The following is a 21,725-nucleotide window of genomic DNA, read 5'->3' as shown; positions in this document are numbered from 1 at the left end:
CACCTGGTCATATGGTGACTGACCTGTATTTCTCCAGCTGTCCCCTGCCTTCCTGCTGCAGGCCTCCCTCACTGTCAACTCTGAAGTCACATGACTATCTCTTCCCACCTCCCTTGATGCCCAGACATCTCATTGCTCCTCCTCTGCCAAGTGTATATGTCCCTGCCTTCTCTTGGTTACAGCCCATCTCCCTCTCCTTCAGGATAAAAGCCAATGTCCCTGCCAAGGGACTACAGTCCCACGTGATGTGACTGCCCCCTAATCCCCCACCTTATCTCCTGCCACTTTCCCCATCACTCACTCCACTGTAACCACATGGCCTCTTCCATGTTCTTTCTCTGGGGTCTTGTCACTGGCTACAAAGCTCTTCCCTCAGATACCTACAACATGCTCACACTCTTACCTCCAGCAAGTCACTGCACAGTGAGGCCAACCAACCCATCGTATTTAATATTGCAATCCCACATACCTGTTTCTGCCCCATTACCTCCATTCCCCTTTGTTGTTCTATTTCTCCTTCCATAGCACTTACCAATTTCTGTTTTCTGTAAATCACTACTTATTATGCTCATCCCCCTACGGTCAGCTCCATGGGGGCAAGGACTTGTGTCTGTGTTGTTTGCAGTACCTGGGACAGTGCCTGGCACATGGTACATGCTCCATCAATGACACTGATTGTGATAGGGAGGAAGAAGTGGCTCCCTTTGTACACACTCAATGTGAGTGTGATAAGTCTGCCATATCCTTTTTTTATTATATTTTTAAATGGATATGTAATTGACAGACCATAAAACTCACCATTTAAAGTGTTTAATCAGTGTCATATAGTATATTGACAGAGTAGGGCAACATCGCCACTAATTCCAGCACATTTTCATCAATCCAGAAAGAAACTGGTATTCATGAAGAGTCACTCTTCATCACCCACCCCACCCCCAACCCCTGGCAACCACTACTCTGCTTCCTACCCTCCGGCTTTGCCTGTTCTGGACATTCGGGATTTTAGAGCGTGCTTCCCCCATGTTCTCACCCTGCCCTGCTCTTTTCCATCTTTCCAGATACTGAAGCACTTGCAGGAGCAGAAAGACAGCCAGTGCCTGCACGTGGAGGAGTACCAGAACCTCGTGAAGGACCTGCGCATGGAGCTCGAGGCCGTGTCAGAACAAAAGAAAAACATCATGAAGGGTACACCGTGGGCTGGTGGGCTGTGGCCAAAGGGCGGGGCCCCAGGAGGGAGGCGGCACCCGCCTCTAAGCAAGAAGCCCTCTGTCTGGCCCCGCTGTAGAAATGATGAAGTTGGAGCTGGACCTGCACGGGCTGCGGGAGGAGGCATCTGCCCACATGGAGAGGAAAGACAAGGAGGTGGTCATCCTGCAGCTTCGGCTGCAGGAGCTGCAGACGCAGTTCACTGAGGCCCAAAAGCTCAGCTTGAAGAAAGACACGGTGAGGCGAGGAGATCTCTAGTTGGAACTAGCAAGAGGGCGGGTGTGAGGCCAGGCCTTGGCCAGATAGAGCACGTTCCGCAATTCTGCACCCACTGTGAATGCTTGGGGAGCATCAACACATGTACAATGTGTACAATTGTCTCTTCGGGCCCAGAGGTGATTCTGAGGACTTCTTCAGTACTTCTCACAGCACATAATAAATAAATAAAATAGCATTACCTTAATAGAGATGTTGCCTCTGTAAGAAAGCGATTTGTCCCCAGCCTTGCAAGGCAGAGAGTTAGGGACACACTTGGCATTGTTCCTTTATGCTTTTGTTCATGCTTGATAGGGGAAAGAAATAATATAAAATAATGTGTAGCCTAATTAAGACTATAAAGTGAATTTCAATTTTTAAAATGACTAATATCTTAGCATATGCAAATCAGGCAGTTTGAAAATATTAAGGGAGCTCCGCCCTAAAGGATCTGTAGTTGCCGACATAAATCAAGGCCCTGGAGAAGCCTAGGAATGAAACCAAGGACAAAAGCTTCTGTAGTCAATACTATCCAGCTCTAAACTTGATCAGAGCAAGTAGAAATAATCCAACTGGTTGACTGACTGGTCATCCACACCTCCAATTTCAAGGCACAGAGGTGATCCATCAGTCCAAATAGAGGCATGTGGAGAGATGACAGCAAGAAGCAAGGCATCTGGTGGGACGGGGGGAAGCTTTGAGTCATTCATATATTTATCCAACAAATATTTTTGAGCTCCTAAGATGTGCCAAGCACTGTTCTAGGTACTAAAAATATTATATAATTGTACACCCAAAATCTATAAAATTTTGTTAACCAATGTCACCCCAATAAATTTAACTTTTAACAATAATTTAAAAAAGAATATAATAAAACATCCTTACTCTCATGGAGCTTACATTCTAGTGTGGAAAGACAGACAATAAACAAATAACAGAATTAATATGTCAGATACTGATAAATTCCTAAAATAGCTTAGTGGCTATTTTATACAGGTGGTCAGGGAAGGCCTCTCTGACAAGGTGACATTTGGGAAGAGAGTTGAATGAAGTGAGGGAGCCACCCAGGCAAAGGTCTTGAGAGAAGAGCAAGTGCAAAAGCTCTCAAGTGGGAGTCCCCTTGGCGTGCTCTAGGAGACCACCTCTTGCAGTTAGGGTGGGGGTGGCAAGAGGTGAGGTCAACCTAGTAGCCAAGGTCATGAGCATAGCATCCTGGGAGGTCTTTTTCTAAGTGAGATGAAGCCAGTGGATGGTTTTGATCAGAGGTATACAAGATCTGACTTGCATTTTTAGAGCCACCCGCCCCCCTCCCCCCGGTTGCTGCAGTAAGGGGTGGCAGGGAGCTAAGGTAGGAGGCTATTGCAATATCCAGGCATGAGAAGATGGTGGCTGTAAGAGGGCTCCAAACAGTCTCTGGTTGACTTTGCCCTGCCACTGTCAGGCCTTCATTAGCATTAATGCGTTGCATTCCTCAGCTCCTCCAAGAGAAAGATGAAATGCTGCACGAGCTAGAGAAGGAACTGACACAGGTTCAGACAACCCTCCTGAAAAAAGAGATGGAGTTTGAGAAGCAGCAGCTGATGATGACAGAACTGGAAATGACCCTCCGGGAGATGAAGCAGGACACATGCCAGGTGGAGTGTGGGGCCCTGCAAGCCGAGGTGGAGAAGCTGAAGGACTTCCTTGAAAATGCCCAGCAGCAGCAGAGGATGGCTGGTGAGGCCCCAGCAAGCGCTGCCCTCCACACTCCCAACACATGGGCTAGAGCCCCTTTCTCTCTCCAAATGGCCATCCCCCTCTGCCTCCCTACTTTCTCACTTCAGGTCTTCCTTTGATCTCATCTCACATCTCAGCAGTTACTTCATTCACCTCCAACCTCACCTTCTCTCTGGAACCTTCACCACACAGCAGGTGTTCAGTTTGGGAAAGTGAACTGCCTGCTGTTTCCTCAGCAGTTCAGATAAAGACCCTCTCCTTTCTCTGCCAGGGAGGGCAGGGCTCTGTGCTTTGTTTCTTTGCACCACATTCCTCTCCATCTTCTCCAGAACGTTTGTTCCACAATTCATCTCTTCCTTCCCTGTTTTTGAGGATATTTTTCCATTTATTTTTTAAAGAGAGGGAGAGAGGGAGGGAGGGAGAGGGAGGGGGGAGAGAGAGAGAGAGAGAGAGAGAGAGAGAGAGAGAAACATCAATGTGAGAAAGGCACATTGACTGGCTGCCTCCATCACACACCCTGACCAGGGCTGGGGATCAAACCCACAACTGAAGTATGTGCCCATGACTGGGAATTGAACCCATGACCCTTTGGTCCACGGGCCAATATTCCAACCACTGAGCAAAACCAGCCAGGGCTCCTTCCCTAGTTTTTTTACGCTTTCTCCCTTTTTTTTTGGGGGGGGGGGGTGGGGCCTCCAAAAAGTCTCTTCTGTGCAGCTTACACTATGGATTGTGTCCTTGTTCCACTGCTTTCTCAGAGGTCACCAGTAGCTTCTTGCCTTGGACATAGGGTTTCCTAAGGGGAGATAAAAATGTTCTAGAATTAGATATTGATGATGGTTGCTCACCTTTGAGCCAGAAACCACTGGACTAGACACTTTAAAAGGGTAAATTTTGTGTTATGTGACATAGAAATTGGGAAAAAGTAAAAGGTCCAAAGCCTGGCTTCCTCACCCTCCTTTGACTCTGTGTGTCTGTGCTGTTGGCCAGCTTACCTCAACAAGTGTTTCTTAGCTTTGGAGACACAACAGGTCCCACAAATCTCATAATTGTCGCCCCACGCCCCCCCACCAGCCCCTGCTCAGAATCATTCATCCCTAAGACTCTGCCCTCTACCCTCTGCCCTCTGCCCTCTTCCTCTTATTTCCCTCTACACTTGCTCTTTAGTGAGCACCTCTCCCCCTTGAAGCTGCATTGCCCTGCAGATAACTCCAAAACCTAGGCACAGGCCCTGATTTCACACCTGTGGCCAGTCTTATTTTTAGAGACCAGCTCCCCCTGGGCAACTCACCTTCCCCTCTAACTCAACATTCCTCAAACTGAACCTATTCTCTCCCCTTAATTTTTTTTTCTCCCTTCTTACAAGGTGTATAATTATTTCCATAGTGACACCACCTTTCCTCCAGTGTCCTAGGCTGAAAAATGGAGAGGAGACTGACGTTTAAAGTAGAAATGATAGTAGAAACTGTTGGGTATGGGGCTATATTTGGCATAGAGAAACTCCAGTAAGCAGCTTCGTGCCCAGTGAAGGCAAGGACGTGGGCTGAAGGATATTGCAGGAAATCGTTCTCCATTCTAATCCATCACAGTGTTCCTAAAGCACTCTTTCCTTCATGCCCGGTTCCTGCTCAAGAACCCAAAAATCAAGTCTAAACTTTCTCTCAAAGTCCTCCAAATCCCCCTCTAGTTCATGCACTTCCTCAGCTCTGTCTCCCAGAACTCCTACCCAGTTTTCTTTCCAATCACACCAGTCTCTGCCCATCCTCTTCCCTCAGGCCTTCCCCTTCCCTTCACCAAACATTTACGCTAACACTCCTCTCACCTGGAATTTCCTTCTTCTAAGATGCAACCCTGCCTCTGTTCCTCTGTAAGTCCACCTCCAACAGTCCTCACATTGACGTGCTTCCTGAGTTGATAGTCATTGCAAGTGTAACATTTCAGCGCGCTCTTATCGAGAGGGGCAGCTATGGTTCCTCACTAGACTCTAAGCTCTTAGAGGGTCAGGGCGTGTGCCCAAGGGCAGGATGAGTTGCATAAGATGCACTGAGCCATGCCTATAAATTTGTTTCATTTTAGTGGAGAAGGAGACCACAGCTGAAGGGTAGTTGAAGACAGATGATTTAACAGCGCTCCTTAAGAGCGATAACGAAATGGAGAGAAATGAGGACAGATGGGAAATTGAAGTAGGTCATGAAGGAATGGACTGTTTAACTGGTCTGATTTGAGAGTCTGATCTTCACACATCCTTCCTTCTCACGAGGACATGGCCCTGGCTTGTCTCCTGTCCTTGCAGCTCAGCAAGCAGCCCAGTACAAAGAGGAGGCTGCTCTGGCAAAGACGAACCTGGAGGATTCCCAGAGGAAACTGCAGAACTGCATTCTCCTGGAGAAGCAGAAGGCCGACACCATCCAGGAGCTGCAGCGAGAGCTCCAGAAGCTGCAGAAGGACTCCCTGGCGGCTGGGGAGGAACTTGCACCCAACAGGTACCACAGGTTTACCTCCGGAGAGAGGCTCTGTCCCTAGTGAGCCAGCCAGGACACAACTGTGGGATAGCCAGCTCACAGTCCACCCACACAGACCAAAGCTCGTCCTCCTACTTCCTGCCATTTTGCTTTAGGAAACGGATAGAGGAGCTGACATCGGAACTCTCTGAAACTCTGAGGAAGCTTGAAATTTCAGAGAAGGAAAAGAGGCAGTTTCAGAAGACAGTGACTGAGCAGGAAATGAAACTAAATGAACATCTAGATCGTATCAAAACCCTACAGCACCAGGTAGGAAGGACAAGTAGGCCGCCAGCTCAGGCACTTGCTCTGTTTAACATTAAGTAGATGGGTCTTTATTTGGGAAGACGCCACCACCAATCCATGGCAAACGAATTGTCTGGAATTTGTGTTAGAATGCTCAGCCAGCTAGTCAGCTCCAGTTCCCATGACCAATAATAAGTATTTTCAAGTGCTAGGCTTAAAAATAGTCAAAGGACAGCCCTAGCTGGTGTTACTCAGGGGTTAGAGCACCAGCCTGCACACCAAAGGCTCTCAGGTTCGATTTCTGGTCATGGGCACCTACCTGGGTTGCAGGTTCGTTCCCGGCCCTGGTCAGGTATATACAGGAGGCAACCAATTGATGTGTCTCTCTCACATCTCTCTCTCTCTCTCCCTCCCTCCCTCCCTCCCTCCCTTCCTCCCTCCCTCCCCTCCTTCTCCCTCCCTCCCTCTCTCCCTCTCTCCCTTCCACTCTACCTAAAAGCAATGGAAAAACATCCTCGGGTGAGGATAAATAAACAAATAGTCAAAGGACAATGTGTTGTTGTTTTTCTAGGATTCAAAAGCTATCCTTGTCAGTTAAGTTAAAATCTTTGATCTCTGAATTATTCTTTTTGTGCTTTTCTCAGATTTTTTTAAACTTTATTCGCAGAGGTTTTATGTGGAAAGAGTTGGTAATTGGGAGAGAAGGTTGATTCTGTGGGAGCTGGTTCTATAAATAAAATAAGTTGTTATATCTACTTGAAAAAATGTAAAATGTTGCTGAACATCAGAGGAAACTTTTACATGCTAAATAACCAAGAAGTTGTCCTCAGATTTATTTCAGCCATTCCCTGTGTACAATTGTCTGAGTTTGTTTGTGTGCTTTTCCAAAAATATGCAGTCTAAAACTGTCTTTCAGTTCAGTTTTTATTTTCTCAGCACAGAGAGCTAACCAGCACCAAAACCACTCTAGAAGAGGAGCTTAAGGAAGTAACAAGGTTACTAGAGGAGAAACGGGAACAATTGAAAAAAAGTAAAGAACAGGAAACGTTGGTGGAGGTAGAGATTGAGACACTCCGACAGGAATTAAAAAAAAAAGAAAAGATGGTAAGAAGGAGAATCTTGGAAGACTTGAAACAAAACGGAGGCTGTGGGTGCTCAGACCTCAGGGAGGAGGGAGGGAGGGTGGGAAAGGCAAGTGAAGAGGAGAGAGAAGGCCTGAGATACCACAGAGTGAGGAAAGGAGCTGTGGGTAAGGAAAGGAGGCGTGGGGCTCTATAGGAGTCTGAGGGTAATACCTCTTTTGGGCTTGTTCTTTACTGGGGAACAGTCAAAGGAGACTTTACGGAAGTTGGAGGAGGAAAATGAGAATATCAAAGCACAGAGTAAGCAATGTTCTACACAACTGGAGTCCGCTCTCAGCAAACAGAGCACCTCCCAGAAAATCATCCAAGAGCTGACCAATGAGGTGAGTAGACAGAAACCCCAAGGGAGTAAGAAACTTTGACCCTGTGTCCTTTGGCCTGAAATGGGCTCCTAGCTCTCCTCCACCAGAGAAATGCGACTACCTGCAGGGCCCAGGGCATCCTGTGGGCCCCACAGCTCCACTCTCCTCCCTGAAGGGGGTGCCCCTTCAGTGCCCAGTTGCTCAGCCAAAGAAATGTTTCTTCCACATGGGGAAGGTCTTATTCACAGCATCTGTGGAGCTCCCAGACTATCTGGGCTTTGGCATCAAGTCCTCCGCTGTTGCATTTGAGACCAGAGTTGAGTGAATCCATTGTTTGGGGCAATTTGCTAGGGAAAACTTCCAAAAGTAATACCAAAGCACACAAAGGGGATGGGAGAGGAGTTGGTTATTTTTCATTACACAGATAAAGGTGACAGAGAGGAGCAAATGGCACCTAACATGTGCGAGGCACGGAGCTTGCGTTCAGTCATCACTTACTGACTGTCGACTTAGGGCCTTTACATGCCTTCCGTCTGCTTTCCTCCCAACAAGACATGCATTACTATGATCCTCGATTTACAGAAAAAAGAAAGGCTGAGGCATAAAGTGACTAATTAGTAAGTGATGGGATGGACCAGTATTTGAACCTGGATCATCTGAGTCTAACATCTAACCTCTTTTCCCTTCATCCTGAATGGCAATACTTTCCCCAACTGAATACACTCCATCTTTCTGGGCAAGAAACAGTTAGAGCATCTTAATAGGTGGTCTCTTGGGATACAAATGAGAGACCAGCAGCTCTGATTCCTTCACAATATTTTTTAAAGTTTATTTTAAAATACTATGACTATTCTAAGTGTAGGAACAGCACTGCCACATGGAACTTTTTGCAATGGTGGAAAGCTCTAAATTACAGCTGTCTAATTCTACATCCACTAGCCTAATGTGGCCACAGAGTGCTTGGACTATGGCTTAGTATCTCTAAGGAACTGATTTTATAATTTTAATATTAACTAATTTCAGTTTTATTTAACTGCAAATAGCCTTATGTGGCTAGTGCCTACCATATTAGACGGCTTAGAAACTCATGTTTCTGGAGATTTTCCCTCCAGGGATATAAATCTCTCCTTTGCTGTGATCCAGAGTTGAGTTCTGAGTCATTCAAATCCCTGAGAAACCTCTCTATAAATAAGGGATACTACCTAGGTATTAATATGGGCCTGCCATTACATTTGCCAAAAGAAAGACAGCCATGTCAATGTGGAAGTAAAAGCACTAATTTCAGAATTATTTTGGTGGGAGTCAGGAGGCTAGAGGGTTTTTATGTATGTGTAAGCGTGTTTCACTTTTTAAAAGTATGCCCCAAGTATGGTAGACTTTTTGAATCAATTGAAATAGCCATTAGAAAGAGACTTAGTTTTGCCCAGCCAGGTGTGGCTCAGTGGTTGAACATCAGTCCAGGAACCAAGAGTTCACTGGTTCAATTCCCGGTCAGGGCACAAGCCCCACTTGTGGGCTCGATCCCCAGTGGCGGGTGAGCCGGAAGCAGCTGATCGATGATTCTCTCTCACTCGCTCCCTCTCCCTTCCTCTCTGAAATCAATAACAATATTATTTTTAAAGAAAGAGACTTAGTTTTGCTTTCTAAAATGTATTTTTCTTCCATCAATATTCTCAATTTTAAAATTTCCCATCTGAAGTCAAGCTAATTTTTTTTATTCTATATTTGGATAACTTATTAAACTCACTTATAAGCAGTAATCGTTTTTCAGTTTCTTCTCATGGATTTTCTAAGTTATGGTTAGATCATTTGCAAGCAACAATTTTCTAAACCTTTGTAATATATATTACTCATTTTTCTTGCCTTATTGCGTTAGATACTACCTAAAGTATGGTGTTCAACAGTAGCATCCTTTTCTTGCTTTTAATGTTGATGGAATTCATGTTTCAGTCTGATATTCCTGTAATGTGCTGAATAAAATTAATCAAGTGATCCTAATTTGGGCCCATCCTTGCATTCCAAGTATAAATCCTGACTGTGTATATCTATCACTCTTTCGATCACTCTTTGGAATGTTCTAAGAAGTGGAGTAAAGCCAGTAATACAGTCATCAAGTAGGATATTAGTATAGGATGAGAGTAGAAAGATAAGTGGGGTAGATATTGTGGCCTCTGTTAAGAAATTTTGGGTTTTATTCTAAGAATATTTGATAGACATTGATGAAATTTCCTCAAGGGGCAAAGGAGATGATTTGATCTGATTTCGGTTTTCAAAATATAACTTCACCTAATGTGTGGAAATGGATTCAGGAGAGGGGTCAGTGTGGCAGTGAGGAAACCAGTTGGGAGAGTATTGCTATCTAAGTTAGAGTGTTGTCAGTGAAGACAGAAATCAGCAAATTCTGGATATGTTTCAGCAGTAGCAATCAACCAGACTGACAGAAAGTGAGGAATACAGGGTGACTTAGTGGAATTCACCTATAAAACCATCCAGGTCTAATGTCTTTGGCAAGGAGAGAGTAGATCTTTATGAGAACTTTTCATTAAAACTCTTTGATTCTTTAATTTTTATATATGTATGTATGTATAGTATTTTTAGTATCTTTTCCTAAGCTAAACCACTCATGTTAGAGAAGTTTAAGATAAAGCTTCCATTTCAATGTCTAGCATCACTGTGATATTTTTGCCACCTTTATTTTTAGTGTCTCACCTCTATGGTGACATTTCTCAATTCGGCCACCAATTATCAAGAGCTTACGGTGAATTGTAATTTCTCCAGCAACTCCCCAGTTTACTGTGCAAACCCAGGTGACTCCATGGTTTTCCAAAGTCTCCAAAAACTGTACTTTTATTTGCAGAAGACCAAATTATTCCATCTTTAGGATTAACTTCACCACCCCCTCCCAGATATATAAATATAGGGGCAAAAATACAATCTAACGCTTCTCCCATTCACTAGTTCCTAAGGTCAAAGATACTCAGAATTCCACTTGAAAAAACAATAAGCTTCGAGCACTGAGCAGTTACTGAAGAAAACCCAAAAGAGTGTTTCTCTGTGTGTGTGGCCACATGGAGAATGCAGTGTATTGGAATACCAAAACACAGAAGTCAGGCACATGAATTTCTGAGGTCTCCCTCCTGCTTCCAGACTTAGATGTCGATCCTGTACTTAAAGTACAGAATAAAATGGCTAATTACTTAGCATCTTCATGATCATAGCTCACAGCTATGCAGTATTTATAACCTTACAAAGCCCTTTTTACATCCCATTTGATCATCACAAAAACTCTATGAAGCAGTTGAAAGTATCCCGATTTGCAGAAGAAGAAACTGAGACTCAGAGAGATGAAGTAAATGACAGAGCCAGGGTCTCAACATAGACCCGCTAACTCCCGATCTCAATCCCTTTTAACTAGCACGAATACTCAAGACTTACGTTTAAGACACAGACTTGCATTTTTAAATATACTTCTGCCAGAACTATGTATTCAGTGCATCTCTAATTTCAAACATTGCCCAATGCAATATTTCACTCAGTCCAAAAAGATTAATATTTACTGAGCACCTATTATGTGCCACACCCTGAGCTATAAGTGATGGGATACAGCGATGAAGAAAGCACGTGCAGCCCTATTTTCACGGGGCAGTAAGTGTAATGAATTATGTCAGGAACAAAGTGAGGCATAATGCACACAACTGAGATACTATAGCACATCTCCCATCCTAGAATTGGATCTTTATCAAAGGCTGCAGAGTCTGTGAAAGGGATTTTCATGTGCTTGACATATCATGGCCCAGAACCTCCCGGAGTCCTAGTATTGGGGGGACATGCTGACTAGAAGGGGAACAGTGGGGAGAGGAGTGCCAAAGAGCCTGGAATGGCAGCTCTTCCTTTTACAACAATGCGGTGGAGATGGGGGCATTATCACACACTGCTCTATGGGTTAGTGCAGAGAGAGGAGAGCCCAGTGCTCGTCCTGTTTCCTGTGGACACAGAGAATGCCTCCATAGCCATGAACCTTGACAGTGATATTCCCCCTCCCTAAAGGTAGCCTCTCAGAAGGAGACCTTAGTGAGTCTGCAGAGTCAGCTGGACAGGGCTAAGCATAAAGAGCAGCAGTTTCAGCAGACCATGGTCAGTAAAGAAGTCTATGAGGAACTGTCCCGGAAGTCAGCAGCCTGCCAAGACGACCTGACGCAAGCTCTCGAGAAGGTGGGCCACACCCTGTATCTCTAGGACAAAGAAATGTCCTAGCAGTGGGAGAGGCATAGAAACCAATTTCCTACACTACTGACTGTCCCCAAGGCTCGTGCAAACCCCGGCACGAGCTGGGATGTCTGTCCAGAAAAGGCCTACTTCTTCTGAGTAAGCGTTTTGGGGAGGGCTGGGAGGTGCAGGATGGAGGCCAAATCTGACAGATCTTTCTGCCCATGGGTGACCCGGGCAAGGTCCTTCCAAAACCTGGGTTATCAGGTAAATTCATGCCCCATCCCTGTGCTGACCATGTCTGACTGATCCATTCATAGGACTAAAAAGAGAGGTAACAGAGGAGGGAATGTAGGGATGCAGAAAACCAACTACTGTCACTTCCTGCCCTCTGTGGGACAGTAGGAAAGTGACACGTGTCTGCCGCCCTCGGTAGTAGAGGACAGGAAGGGTTGGAACCCTTCTCCATTCAGGGCTCGGCAGAGAGGCCCACAGGGCTCTGACAGCCACCTCATCCCCTTTGTCTTTACCTGAAGCTCAACCACTCGATCTCAGAGACCAAGAGCCTGCACCGAAGCTTGATGCAGGCCCAAGATAGGAAAGTTCAGCTGGAAGAGGAAATCATGGCTTATGAGGAGAGGATGAAAAAGCTCAACATGGAATTAAAAAAACTTCAAGGCTTCCATCAGCAGAGTGAGATAGAGGTGAGGAGCAGCCTGGGGCTCAGGCTGCCTTCCTGTTCCAGGTCCCCAAGGTCACCTCTTACACCCACAACTATTTAGCACTGAGCCATAATGGGTTCCCTCCCCTTGTTTGGTCTGTGAGTTTAAGGCCCCGAGGCAACGATCAGAGCAGCAGCGCCCTCTGCTGGCCACTGGCAATAAAATGCCCCCTACCAAAGCTGAGAAAGGGCCCTCTGGCCTGGTCATGGGTCTCTGGGATCAGGGGGGCAAGCTGGGGTCTCCTCCTCACTTTGCGCCCCTGAGCAGGTACACGCCTTCGACAAGAAGCTGGAGGAGATGAGCAACCAAGTGCTGCAGTGGCAGAAGCAGCACCAGTGTGACCTCAAGATGCTGGCCGCTAAGGAAGAGCAGCTCCGGTCCTTCCAGGAAGAAATGGCCACCCTGAAGGAGAACCTCCTTGCCGACGAGAAGGATGTAGGTGCTCCTCGACTTCTGGTCACTTCTTCCCAGTTCCTCCCAGCACTGCCTACAGCCACCTGGCTACCGTACAGCCCTTGGTGGGGGTGGAGGTGCCTGGGAGCAAGGAAAGACACCTGCTCTATTCAGCACAAAGCAGGGTCTGGGTGCTATAGCATCTGTGTCGACCTAACCATCTTCCTGTGGCTTTGTTGATAGAGATATTGAGCAAAACAAAAGCCCCATTCCAGGGGAGAAAGAGTGCCACCTCCCCGTCAGGTACACCAGCCACCCCTGACTTAGAAAATCCACTGGGCAGTTTCCCTCCAGAACCCATTCTGATGCTTTTATTTTCTCTGCAGTGGAGTTAGCTAAGCTCTTAGGATGTGCCCCATGCCTGGCACCCTGAGCAGTGAAATTCATGGCAGGAAGCCATAGGATACCTTGGGTGGCCACAGGGCCTTGGCTCCAATTAGGGGGGGAAAAGCCATTTTTTCCTCAAGATATTTTTTCTTTCCGTATTAAAAAAATTGGCTTAACTGATTTTTTTTAGAACAATAATGCCTTTGGCCTGAAAATAAGTGTACAAGTCCACTTTGTCTCTACCGTACTGGTAAACGGTGGCTGCTCAGAGATGGCACCTTCGTGTGGGTGCAGCCTGCATGCTAGAGGTGGCATCCTGCTGTGGCAGTTCCAACTCTGGCCAGCAGAGGCAGTGATTCTTTTCCCAGGAAGAGAGAAGAGGCCTGACTTGGGAGCAGGGAGGTGATGGGCCCATGCTCCCACCCCTTACCATCTCATTTTCTTCTCCTCCAAAGCCCTGCTGCCTGCCCCAGCGGCCTGTGCTCAAAGACACCTGCAGGCTGCACCGAGAGAATGATCAGATCATGACCAACATGGAGCAATGGGCAAAAGAGCAGAAGTACGTAAGGAAGAAATAAGGCCAGGCCATACGTGTACCAAAGTATAGTCTCTTCTCTCCTCTCTCCCTCTCCCTCTCCCTCTTCCTCTCCCTCTCTCTCTCTCTCTCTCTCTCTCTCTCTCTCTCACACACACACACACACACACACACACACACACTGCCCTTCTGGGAAGCTGACCCCATCTCGGCCCACACCCAAGTCTTGGGGGTAAGCTAGAAGGCCCTGCTCATGTAGAAGAGAAGCAGCTCTGATGGGTGCTTCACTGAGGGTCAGATTTCCTCTTCCCAGCCTGGGGTCCGGCTTTGCTGCCTAGATCCCTTGAACTCACCTGGGATCACAGGGAATCTGCACGGAAGTTGAGTATGGAGACTCCTCTTAATTGCAGGGGCCAGGAAGGCTCCAGCTCCGGGGGGACTGGGGCCCCGTAGAAGCCTTGCTGAGACACCCAATCTCCCGTGTAGCCGGCCCATGCTCTGCTCACAGGGGTCTGGGAACTCTTTTCTCGTGGATTTTATTACAGGGTCGCCAATGAGCAACTAGGAAACAAGCTCCGTGAACAGGTCAAATACATTGCCAAGCTGACTGGTGAAAAGGAGTAAGTCGTCCCACACCACCCTGGCTGCTGCTTGGGCCCTAAGTAGAAGGATCGGCCAGGAGCCAGGGCTGGCTTTCTCACTGGATACGTGGGTCAGACCCAGGAAAGGCCTGGGACTTTGAAAGACCCCAAGTCCTGTCCACATCTGTGAGACCTTGGACACATCACTTTACCTCTTGAGGCCATCATTCCCTCAACAATAATAAAAGGGAGTTAATAGTCTCCACGCGCCTTTCCACTGTCACTTTCTGTGATTCTCTGAGATCAGAAACGCTGAGAAGGAAATGGGCACAGAAAGCAGACTGTGTTAGTGAGGGTGGGGGCCAAGCTGCTGTAACAAAGATCTCCACGTGGAGGAACATAGAACATAGAAGGAACAGCTCTAGGAGGTGGGAAGTCCAGATTGGTGGGGTTCCTCCATCCCACGGGGTCATTTGGGGACCACGTTCCTTCTACCTGTTGCTCTACCCTCCTCTGGGCCTTGCTTTACTTTCATGGTCAAAGCTGGATCAGCAGAGAGTGGCAGGAGAGGCTTGTTGGAATTCGGGAATGGGATAAATATATGAATGTCTAGACCTGAGATTTCAAAGGGGGAGTAGTGAAAGGAAAGACAAGCTCCAGGGCAGTGCTTCCCCGTCTCCTGCTAGAGAACACGCAGAATGTGATCGCATTGGTTTGGCACCTGGAAGGGTCTGGGGTGGGGTTGCTTTGACCAGTCGGCAGCTGCCTCAGACCCTGCACCAAGGGCGGGGGTATCCCAGCACACCGAGAACCAGCCCATTTGTAGAAGGCTCAATCCAGGCTGCAACCTAGAGAGGGGTGCCTGGTGGAAAGAGAGGACATTGGAATAAGGAGGTAGGAACGGAGAGGCTATGGCTTGGATAGAAAGTAAGAAATGTTGAAGGCATCGGGAGTGCTGACAGGAGTGGGCCAGAGAGAGTGGCAGAGAGCCAGGGGCATGGCGACCCCACCTGCAGGCCCAGTGGCATGTGGAATGTGGCGACCACACGAGGAGCTCCAAGGGACTGGGTGTCTTCAACTCTGGCCAGGTTTATAGGCAGCAAGAGGGCCAAGCACAAGCCCAGAGGGGAAGCTGAGGATGAATTTCTTATTTGATTTCCTTTAGAATAAAAAAACACAGGAAATTTTTCACTAGGATAAAAATATTTTCTGAAAGGGTTTAACGAAAAGAAAAATTGTCTGAATCTGAGGGTAACAGAGAACGTCAGGCTTTCTCTTACATTGTGCCAAGTTCTGGTCCTCTCTTCATAAGGAACCCATTCTTGAATCTCTTTGAAGGAAAAGCATCTTCGAATAATAATAATAGCTCCACTGATATGTATTACGTACACGTGAGGCACTAAGGTCTGACATGTGTTAACTTAGGCAGATGAGGAAAGAGGGACTCACAAGCTAAATAACCTGCCCATGGCCTCACAACTAGTAAGTGGCAGAGCCAGCATTCCAGCCCGGGAAGTCTGGTCCCTGAGCCCTTGTCACCCACCCTCCACCTTGATGTGGAGAAATACAACTGTCAATATGAATAATTGCCATGGAGCAAGCCGCAGGAAATATGTAGTTATCTTCCCCGTCACCTGCATTACAGCCACCATTTTCTCATTGTAAAACGGGAATAAGTTACTCGCCCGAGCTCCCGAACAGAGCCGGATCCCCGTGCTTCCCACCTCTCAGCAAAGGGATGTGAAAGCACCTGGACTCGGGCATCAGAACAGAGTGAGAGTGTTTCCGAGGCATGGCCATGGGAGACCGAGGACACGTGGTCAGAGTTGTTCGTAACAGCCTTCTGGCTCTTCCAGTCAAATCTCTATCATTTGTCACACTCAGTTATCCCCATCTAACAGATGAGAAAGCAGAGCCAAAGCCGAGATGACTCAGTGGGTCTGGAATCCACCTCAACCCCAGGCCTGGCCTCTTCCAGGGATACACAGAGGCTCCATTCCCACAGAGCACGTGTGAGAGGGCTCGCTCTGGAAGGAACCAGGCGTCCATGTCTCTCCATTCTGGGTGCCTTTCTCTGTCCTTTCCTGGGGGGGACCGAGGAGCTGACGCAGACCAACACCCACCTGTCCCCTTTCCTTCCCCAGCCACCTCCACAATGTAATGGTCCATCTGCAGCAGGAAAACAAGAAGCTGAAGACTGAGATCGAGGAGAAGAAGCTGAAATCCGGGCACCAAAGGTTGTGCGCGAAAGGGCTGAGCCCGTGCAAAACAGAGCCCACCCAGAGGAAAGTGTGCGGCACCTTGGACTGGAGGGGGACGACCCAGAGCCTGGGCCAGAGAATGGATGTCACCAAGTTTGTCGGCACTCCGCTCTGCTCAGGTATGTCCCCCATTCGTATTTGCTACTTACTGTGATGTTGTCTTAGTCCCATGGGTCAAAACGATAGCAGCCTGATATTATTTTTCAAGAGATCACTGGATTGCGAACTCAAAAGGGAAAAGAAAACAAGTGAGGACCAGAGATCATTGTTTCCCTGTTCATAGACAAGGCTTGTTCTTCTCACCTAAGTGTCTTTGCTGGTACCCAGCGCTCATGTCTCAGATCTGTCCCTTACCCTGACCAGTTGGAATTGTGGGGACAGAGAGCAGCAGAACAGGCATCTTCCGCCTGCAGTGTGTTCTGGGAGCCACACGAGAGCGCCCTGTGCCCTGCACAGTCATCTTTTCTGCCACACAGACTCCCTGTCACCCTGAGGAAAACCACACTGCAACAGAGCGGCCTTCCTTGCCCAAGGCCATTCCTGAGGAATCCCCTCATTAATTTCTCCTCAAGTCAAGACTGTCGCTTCCTCCCGATTCCCTCCAGTTCTTCCTATTGCTAGAACCAGCGCCTTCCCCTGGGCATCATTCCCCACGTCTCTCAGAGGACAGTGAGTCCCCATCCCTCCCTCTTGACCTGGATCAGCTCCTACGAGAACATATCAAGGTCCCAGCCTACTTTGCAGTATGCTGATGTTTACTGAGTTCTGTCCACTTCCTGCAGTGGAGGGAGCCTTGGCACCCTACCACCATCTCCAGGCCCCAACTCTAAAATAAAGACATGCGCACAGCAGTCCCGGTGAGCTCCTGGCATCCTGCAGGCATCTCTGGCCCCTCCAGCCCCCAGCAGTGTGTTCACCACTGCTTTCTCTGGATTCTAGTAAGTATAGGCCTTTTCCCACTGTCATTCCCAAAGCGAGCTTCTGGATTCGTTTATAAACCAACAAGAGATAATTAGCTCCTTTTTTATTCTTTCTATCTCTGTCTGGAATGTAAGAAGAAAAAAAAAAATCTAAAAACTTTAAAGAGGAAAGTAACCCTGAGGTGCAAAAGAAAGGACGAGAAATAAGTGATGCATTTTCCAAATGGAGGGAGAGAGATCGCCATCTGCTTCCTCCCTGGCCACCACATTTCATTCCTCCTTTTAACAGTTTTATTTTTCTCCCCAGCCAGCTCAATACAAGTAAAACTCCATTATAACAAACTCCAAGGGCAGCTAAACTATTTTATTGTGGTAGGATTTTGTTAAACTGAGTACATGTCTAGAATTTCTATTTCTAATCTGTAGGAAATTGAGAGAAATGGCTACTAAGGTAAAGTAAGAGAAAGAAGTAAAAGAGCTTGCATTTCAAGGTGGAGGGGGAGGGAAAGCGAAGGAAGAAACCCACTGGTTGGTAGCAGTTCTTAAATAACCTCCCTCCCCAGCCAAACAAAGGCCAAGAAAAGTCACTGCAGGAGGCAACTCCAGGAGGGCAGCGGGAGGCGGGGGAGGGCACATCTGGTCATTGCTTCTGTGGTGGGTGTTGTCTGCTTACGCCCTTGTGACTGTGCTCCCCCATTTGACTTAGAATAAGGATTTATTTTCTGGAGAAAACAAAGACGGGAGAACCTGGTACTAATAATAGCTTCCTGCTTCTAGCCTGTGGACCATTTACTTAAACCAAAGTTCAGTGTCATTAAAATTCCCAGTACAGCCGAAACCGGTTTGGCTCAGTGGATAGAGCGTCGGCCTGCGGACTGAGGGGTCCCAGGTTCGATTCCGGTCAAGGGCATGTACCTTGGTTGCGGGCACATCCCCAGTGGGAGGTGTGCAGGAGGCAGCTGATTGATGTTTCTCTCTCATCGATGTTTCTAGCTCTCTATCCCTCTCCCTTCCTCTCTGTAAAATATCAATAAAATATACATTTTAAAAAAAATTAGATTAGTGGGAAAACTGGTGAAATTGCGGGGAAGGGCAGGGGGAGGGAATATGTAGTTAACAGTATTATACTGCCTGGCCGGTATGGCTCCGTGGTTGAGCATCTACCTATGAACCAGGAGGTCATGGTTCGATTCCCGATCAGGGCACATGCCCAAGTTGCAGGCTTGATCCCCAGTGGGGGGCGTGCAGGAGGCAACCAATCAATGATTCTCTCTCATCATTGATGTTTCTATCTCTCTCTCCCTCTCCTTTCCTCTCTGAAATCAATAAAAAATATTTTTTAAAAAAAATTCCCAGTACAGTCTACTAAGAAGGCATTTTTTTACTTTATTTTACAAAGAGGTTTTCTACATGTTGGTGAAAGTGACAATATCTGGATACTTTGAATATTGTACATTTTTTTCAAAGTTGTCTTTCACTTCCTGTGGGGTGATTTCACTGGAGCCACGCAGGTAGCAAGGGAGTTATGGGGAGCAAAGGTGTAGCAGAGCCAGAGAAGCATCATGCTGTCACCCAGCTGTCTGGCCTTCAGACAGGACAAGGGGCAGGGAGGCTGAGTGTTGCCTGCCTATAATTCTTTAAGCCAGAGATGGGGAATCTTCTTTCTGCCAAGGGCCATTGGATATTTATAACATCATTCAAGGGCCATACAAAATTATCAACTTACAAATTAGCCTGCTATATTTGGTCAAACAATTAACTCACCCCTAATGCCTTGGCAGGGCCTGACCAAATGATCTTTCAGGCCTTACAGGGCCCGTGAGCCAGATCTTCCCCAACCCTGCTAAGCAATAACCAAAGTTAGTTCCTAAAAAGTAATTTAAACAGCTGACATTTTTTAAAAACAGTTTCTGTATGATAATTAATGATGGACACACGTCATTACACGTTTGTCCAAACCCATAGAATGTGCAACACCAAACGTGACTCCTAATGTAAACTGTGGACTTTGGGGGAGTAACGATGTATAGGTTCATCTAGGGTAACAAAGATACACTCCATTATACTCTGGTGGGGGACGTTGATGACGGCAGAGGCTGTGCATGTGCGGGAGCAGGAGAAATCTCTGCACCTCCTGCTCAATTTTGCCGTGTACCTAAAACTGCTCTAAAAAAATAAATAGAAAAGAAAAAATGACTACAAAGCTAGGACTTAACCAAGGGGATTAGAAATAAAACTGGAGGCCCAGTGCACGAAATCCATGCACTCGGGGGGGGGGGGGGGCGGGTCCCTCAGCCTGGCCTGCACCCTCTCGCAGTCCGGGAGCCCTCGTGGGATGTCCGACTGACGGCTTAGGCCTGCTCCCCTTAGTGCTGCGGCGGAGGCGGGAGAGGCTCCCGCCACCACCACTGCACTAGCCAGCTTCTGGCTAAGTGAGCCCGGCTTCTGGCTAAGTGGCGCTCTCCCTGTGGAAGCGCACTGACCACCAGGGGGCAGCTCCTGCGTCGAGCTTCTGCCCCTTGGTGGTCAGTGCGCACCATAGCAACCAGTCATTGCGCCATTCAGTAGATTTGCCAATCGGTCGATTTGCATATTAGCTTTTTATTATATAGGATAAGTGCTTCAGCCACCCAGTGAGAGGATGCCACTTAGATTCTGACACCTAGGACCAGCAGAATCCTGTGTAACAGGTCCTCTCCACCCACCGGAGTATAATTCTCTCCCTGGGCTAAAGGGGCCCAGAGCAAACATTAGCCCCTCAGCCTGCTCCTTACTGAAGGGAGGAGGGAGCTCCCTGAACCACCAGGTTGCCACATACACACTTGCCTTTTGAGCCTCCTCTACACAACCCAGCTGAGGGGGAAGCTTCCTGCCATGGACAGGGCCTGGCAAGCAAACTCTGGGGTCCCCAGAATGAGTCCCCTATTTCAGCCCAAGACCCATATCCAACGTGTCTAAAGCACCCAATAGGCGTTCAAGGACAGATGCATGTGGCTGATACAGGCAGGGGACCCCTGTAAAGACAGTGCAACAACCTTGCTGCTCCCTCAAACCCAGAAGTCTGAAGGCTAGTCTCAGGAGTCCACTTCAGGGCTGTTGTCACAGAAATGCTTTTGTACCTCTAGGAAAAGACTTTATCACCTAAGGCAGTGGTCGGCAAACTGCGGCTCGCGAGCCACATGGGGCTCACGAGCCGCGGTTTGCCGCTCTGTTGACTAATGAGTTTGCCAACCACTGACCTAAGGGAATGATGGTAGGAATCAGAGCATTAAAGCTAAAGGGAACTTACAGGTGGATCTGAATGGACAGGCTCTGCCAGCCAAAAAGCATTGGAGACACAGGTGCAGACTCTTAGACAGACTCAGGTAGAGCCTTGGGGCGAGGAGCCTCCCCGCATCTGGTGGCACCCAGGTGTGCCAAGTGTCCCTCGCCACGTGTTCTTGCTTTTAAACTAGAAGGTCAGATTGGACCCATGGTTTTCAACACCTCTCCAGCCTCAATTTTCTTCTCTAAAGAACCTGAGGTGAGTTTGTGACTCGTCAGAGCCTGTTGATAATAAAGCCATGAATTGAAACCTCAATCTTTTTCCTTTTCTGTTGCATCCCAAGCCCAAGTGTGTAAATAGATTACATGCCAGCTTACTTCTCTCCACAGAGCAGGTAGACAACTTCTGCTAGCCCTTCAGCCCAGGGCCAAGATAGAAGCTTTCCCAGGCAAGCAGCCAGAAGCCCTCTCTTCACTCCAGAGCTTCGAGAAGTCAGTTTCACCTACATTCCCAATAAAGGCGGTTAGAGGTAAAAAAAAAAAAAAAAGAAAAAGAAAAAAAAAAAAAAAAGAATGGAAGTAGAGGTGTAGCTGGTGCTGGCTGGTAACGTCTGGCTTCCAAATTCATCCTTAAAATTGATTTAAATTTTAACCTATAATGAGCTATAACAGATGGAAATTCAAATCCCAGGAACAGAGTGGGGAAGGGAGTGGAACTGAGTCAGCAGCATGAGCCACGCACCTTGGGCTCTGGCTGAGGGCTGGCCGGTATCCAGCTGCTTCTTAGACCCAAGCCTGTCGGTGCTGCAGCCCCAACACAGAACCTTGCACCCAGCACACCTGGCAGAAGCCCAACCTTAGGGAATCACAAAATAAGGACCTTGGGTGATGCAAAGAGCCAAATACTCAGTTACCTCAGCAGACTTAAGAGGCTGCTTAAAAAAACACTAGTGATTCCAACATAAGGATCATTTATTTGTTTATTTAATTTCAGAGAGGATGGGAGAGGGAGAGATAGAAACATCAATGATGAGAGAGAATCAATGATTGGCTGCCTCCTGGGGATTGAGCCCACAACCCGAGCATGT

The 21,725-nt window shown here is 47.5% G+C and overlaps 1 protein-coding gene across 1 annotated transcript in view; it reads left to right on the top strand.

Moving 5' to 3' along the window:
* Positions 1 to 17,013, top strand: part of PMFBP1 (polyamine modulated factor 1 binding protein 1) — a gene marked incomplete at both ends in the record, with an annotated part of 42,183 nt that extends 25,170 nt beyond the window's left edge. The window contains 14 exons of the mRNA XM_080645226.1: positions 1,059 to 1,185; positions 1,286 to 1,443; positions 2,937 to 3,177; positions 5,471 to 5,660; positions 5,795 to 5,948; positions 6,861 to 7,028; positions 7,252 to 7,393; positions 11,420 to 11,580; positions 12,111 to 12,278; positions 12,564 to 12,731; positions 13,532 to 13,635; positions 14,157 to 14,231; positions 16,337 to 16,572; positions 16,817 to 17,013. Of these exons, the coding sequence (XP_080501352.1) occupies positions 1,059 to 1,185; positions 1,286 to 1,443; positions 2,937 to 3,177; positions 5,471 to 5,660; positions 5,795 to 5,948; positions 6,861 to 7,028; positions 7,252 to 7,393; positions 11,420 to 11,580; positions 12,111 to 12,278; positions 12,564 to 12,731; positions 13,532 to 13,635; positions 14,157 to 14,231; positions 16,337 to 16,572; positions 16,817 to 17,013 (2,289 nt within the window). The remainder of the gene's footprint in view (positions 1 to 1,058; positions 1,186 to 1,285; positions 1,444 to 2,936; positions 3,178 to 5,470; positions 5,661 to 5,794; positions 5,949 to 6,860; positions 7,029 to 7,251; positions 7,394 to 11,419; positions 11,581 to 12,110; positions 12,279 to 12,563; positions 12,732 to 13,531; positions 13,636 to 14,156; positions 14,232 to 16,336; positions 16,573 to 16,816) is intronic.
* Between the last annotated feature and the right edge of the window lie 4,712 nt (positions 17,014 to 21,725).

The sequence above is a fragment of the Plecotus auritus genome, assembly GCF_963455305.1.
Source record: "Plecotus auritus genome assembly, chromosome: 10".
Lineage (NCBI taxonomy): Eukaryota > Metazoa > Chordata > Mammalia > Chiroptera > Vespertilionidae > Plecotus > Plecotus auritus.
This window is presented reverse-complemented; position numbering and strand designations above follow the sequence as displayed.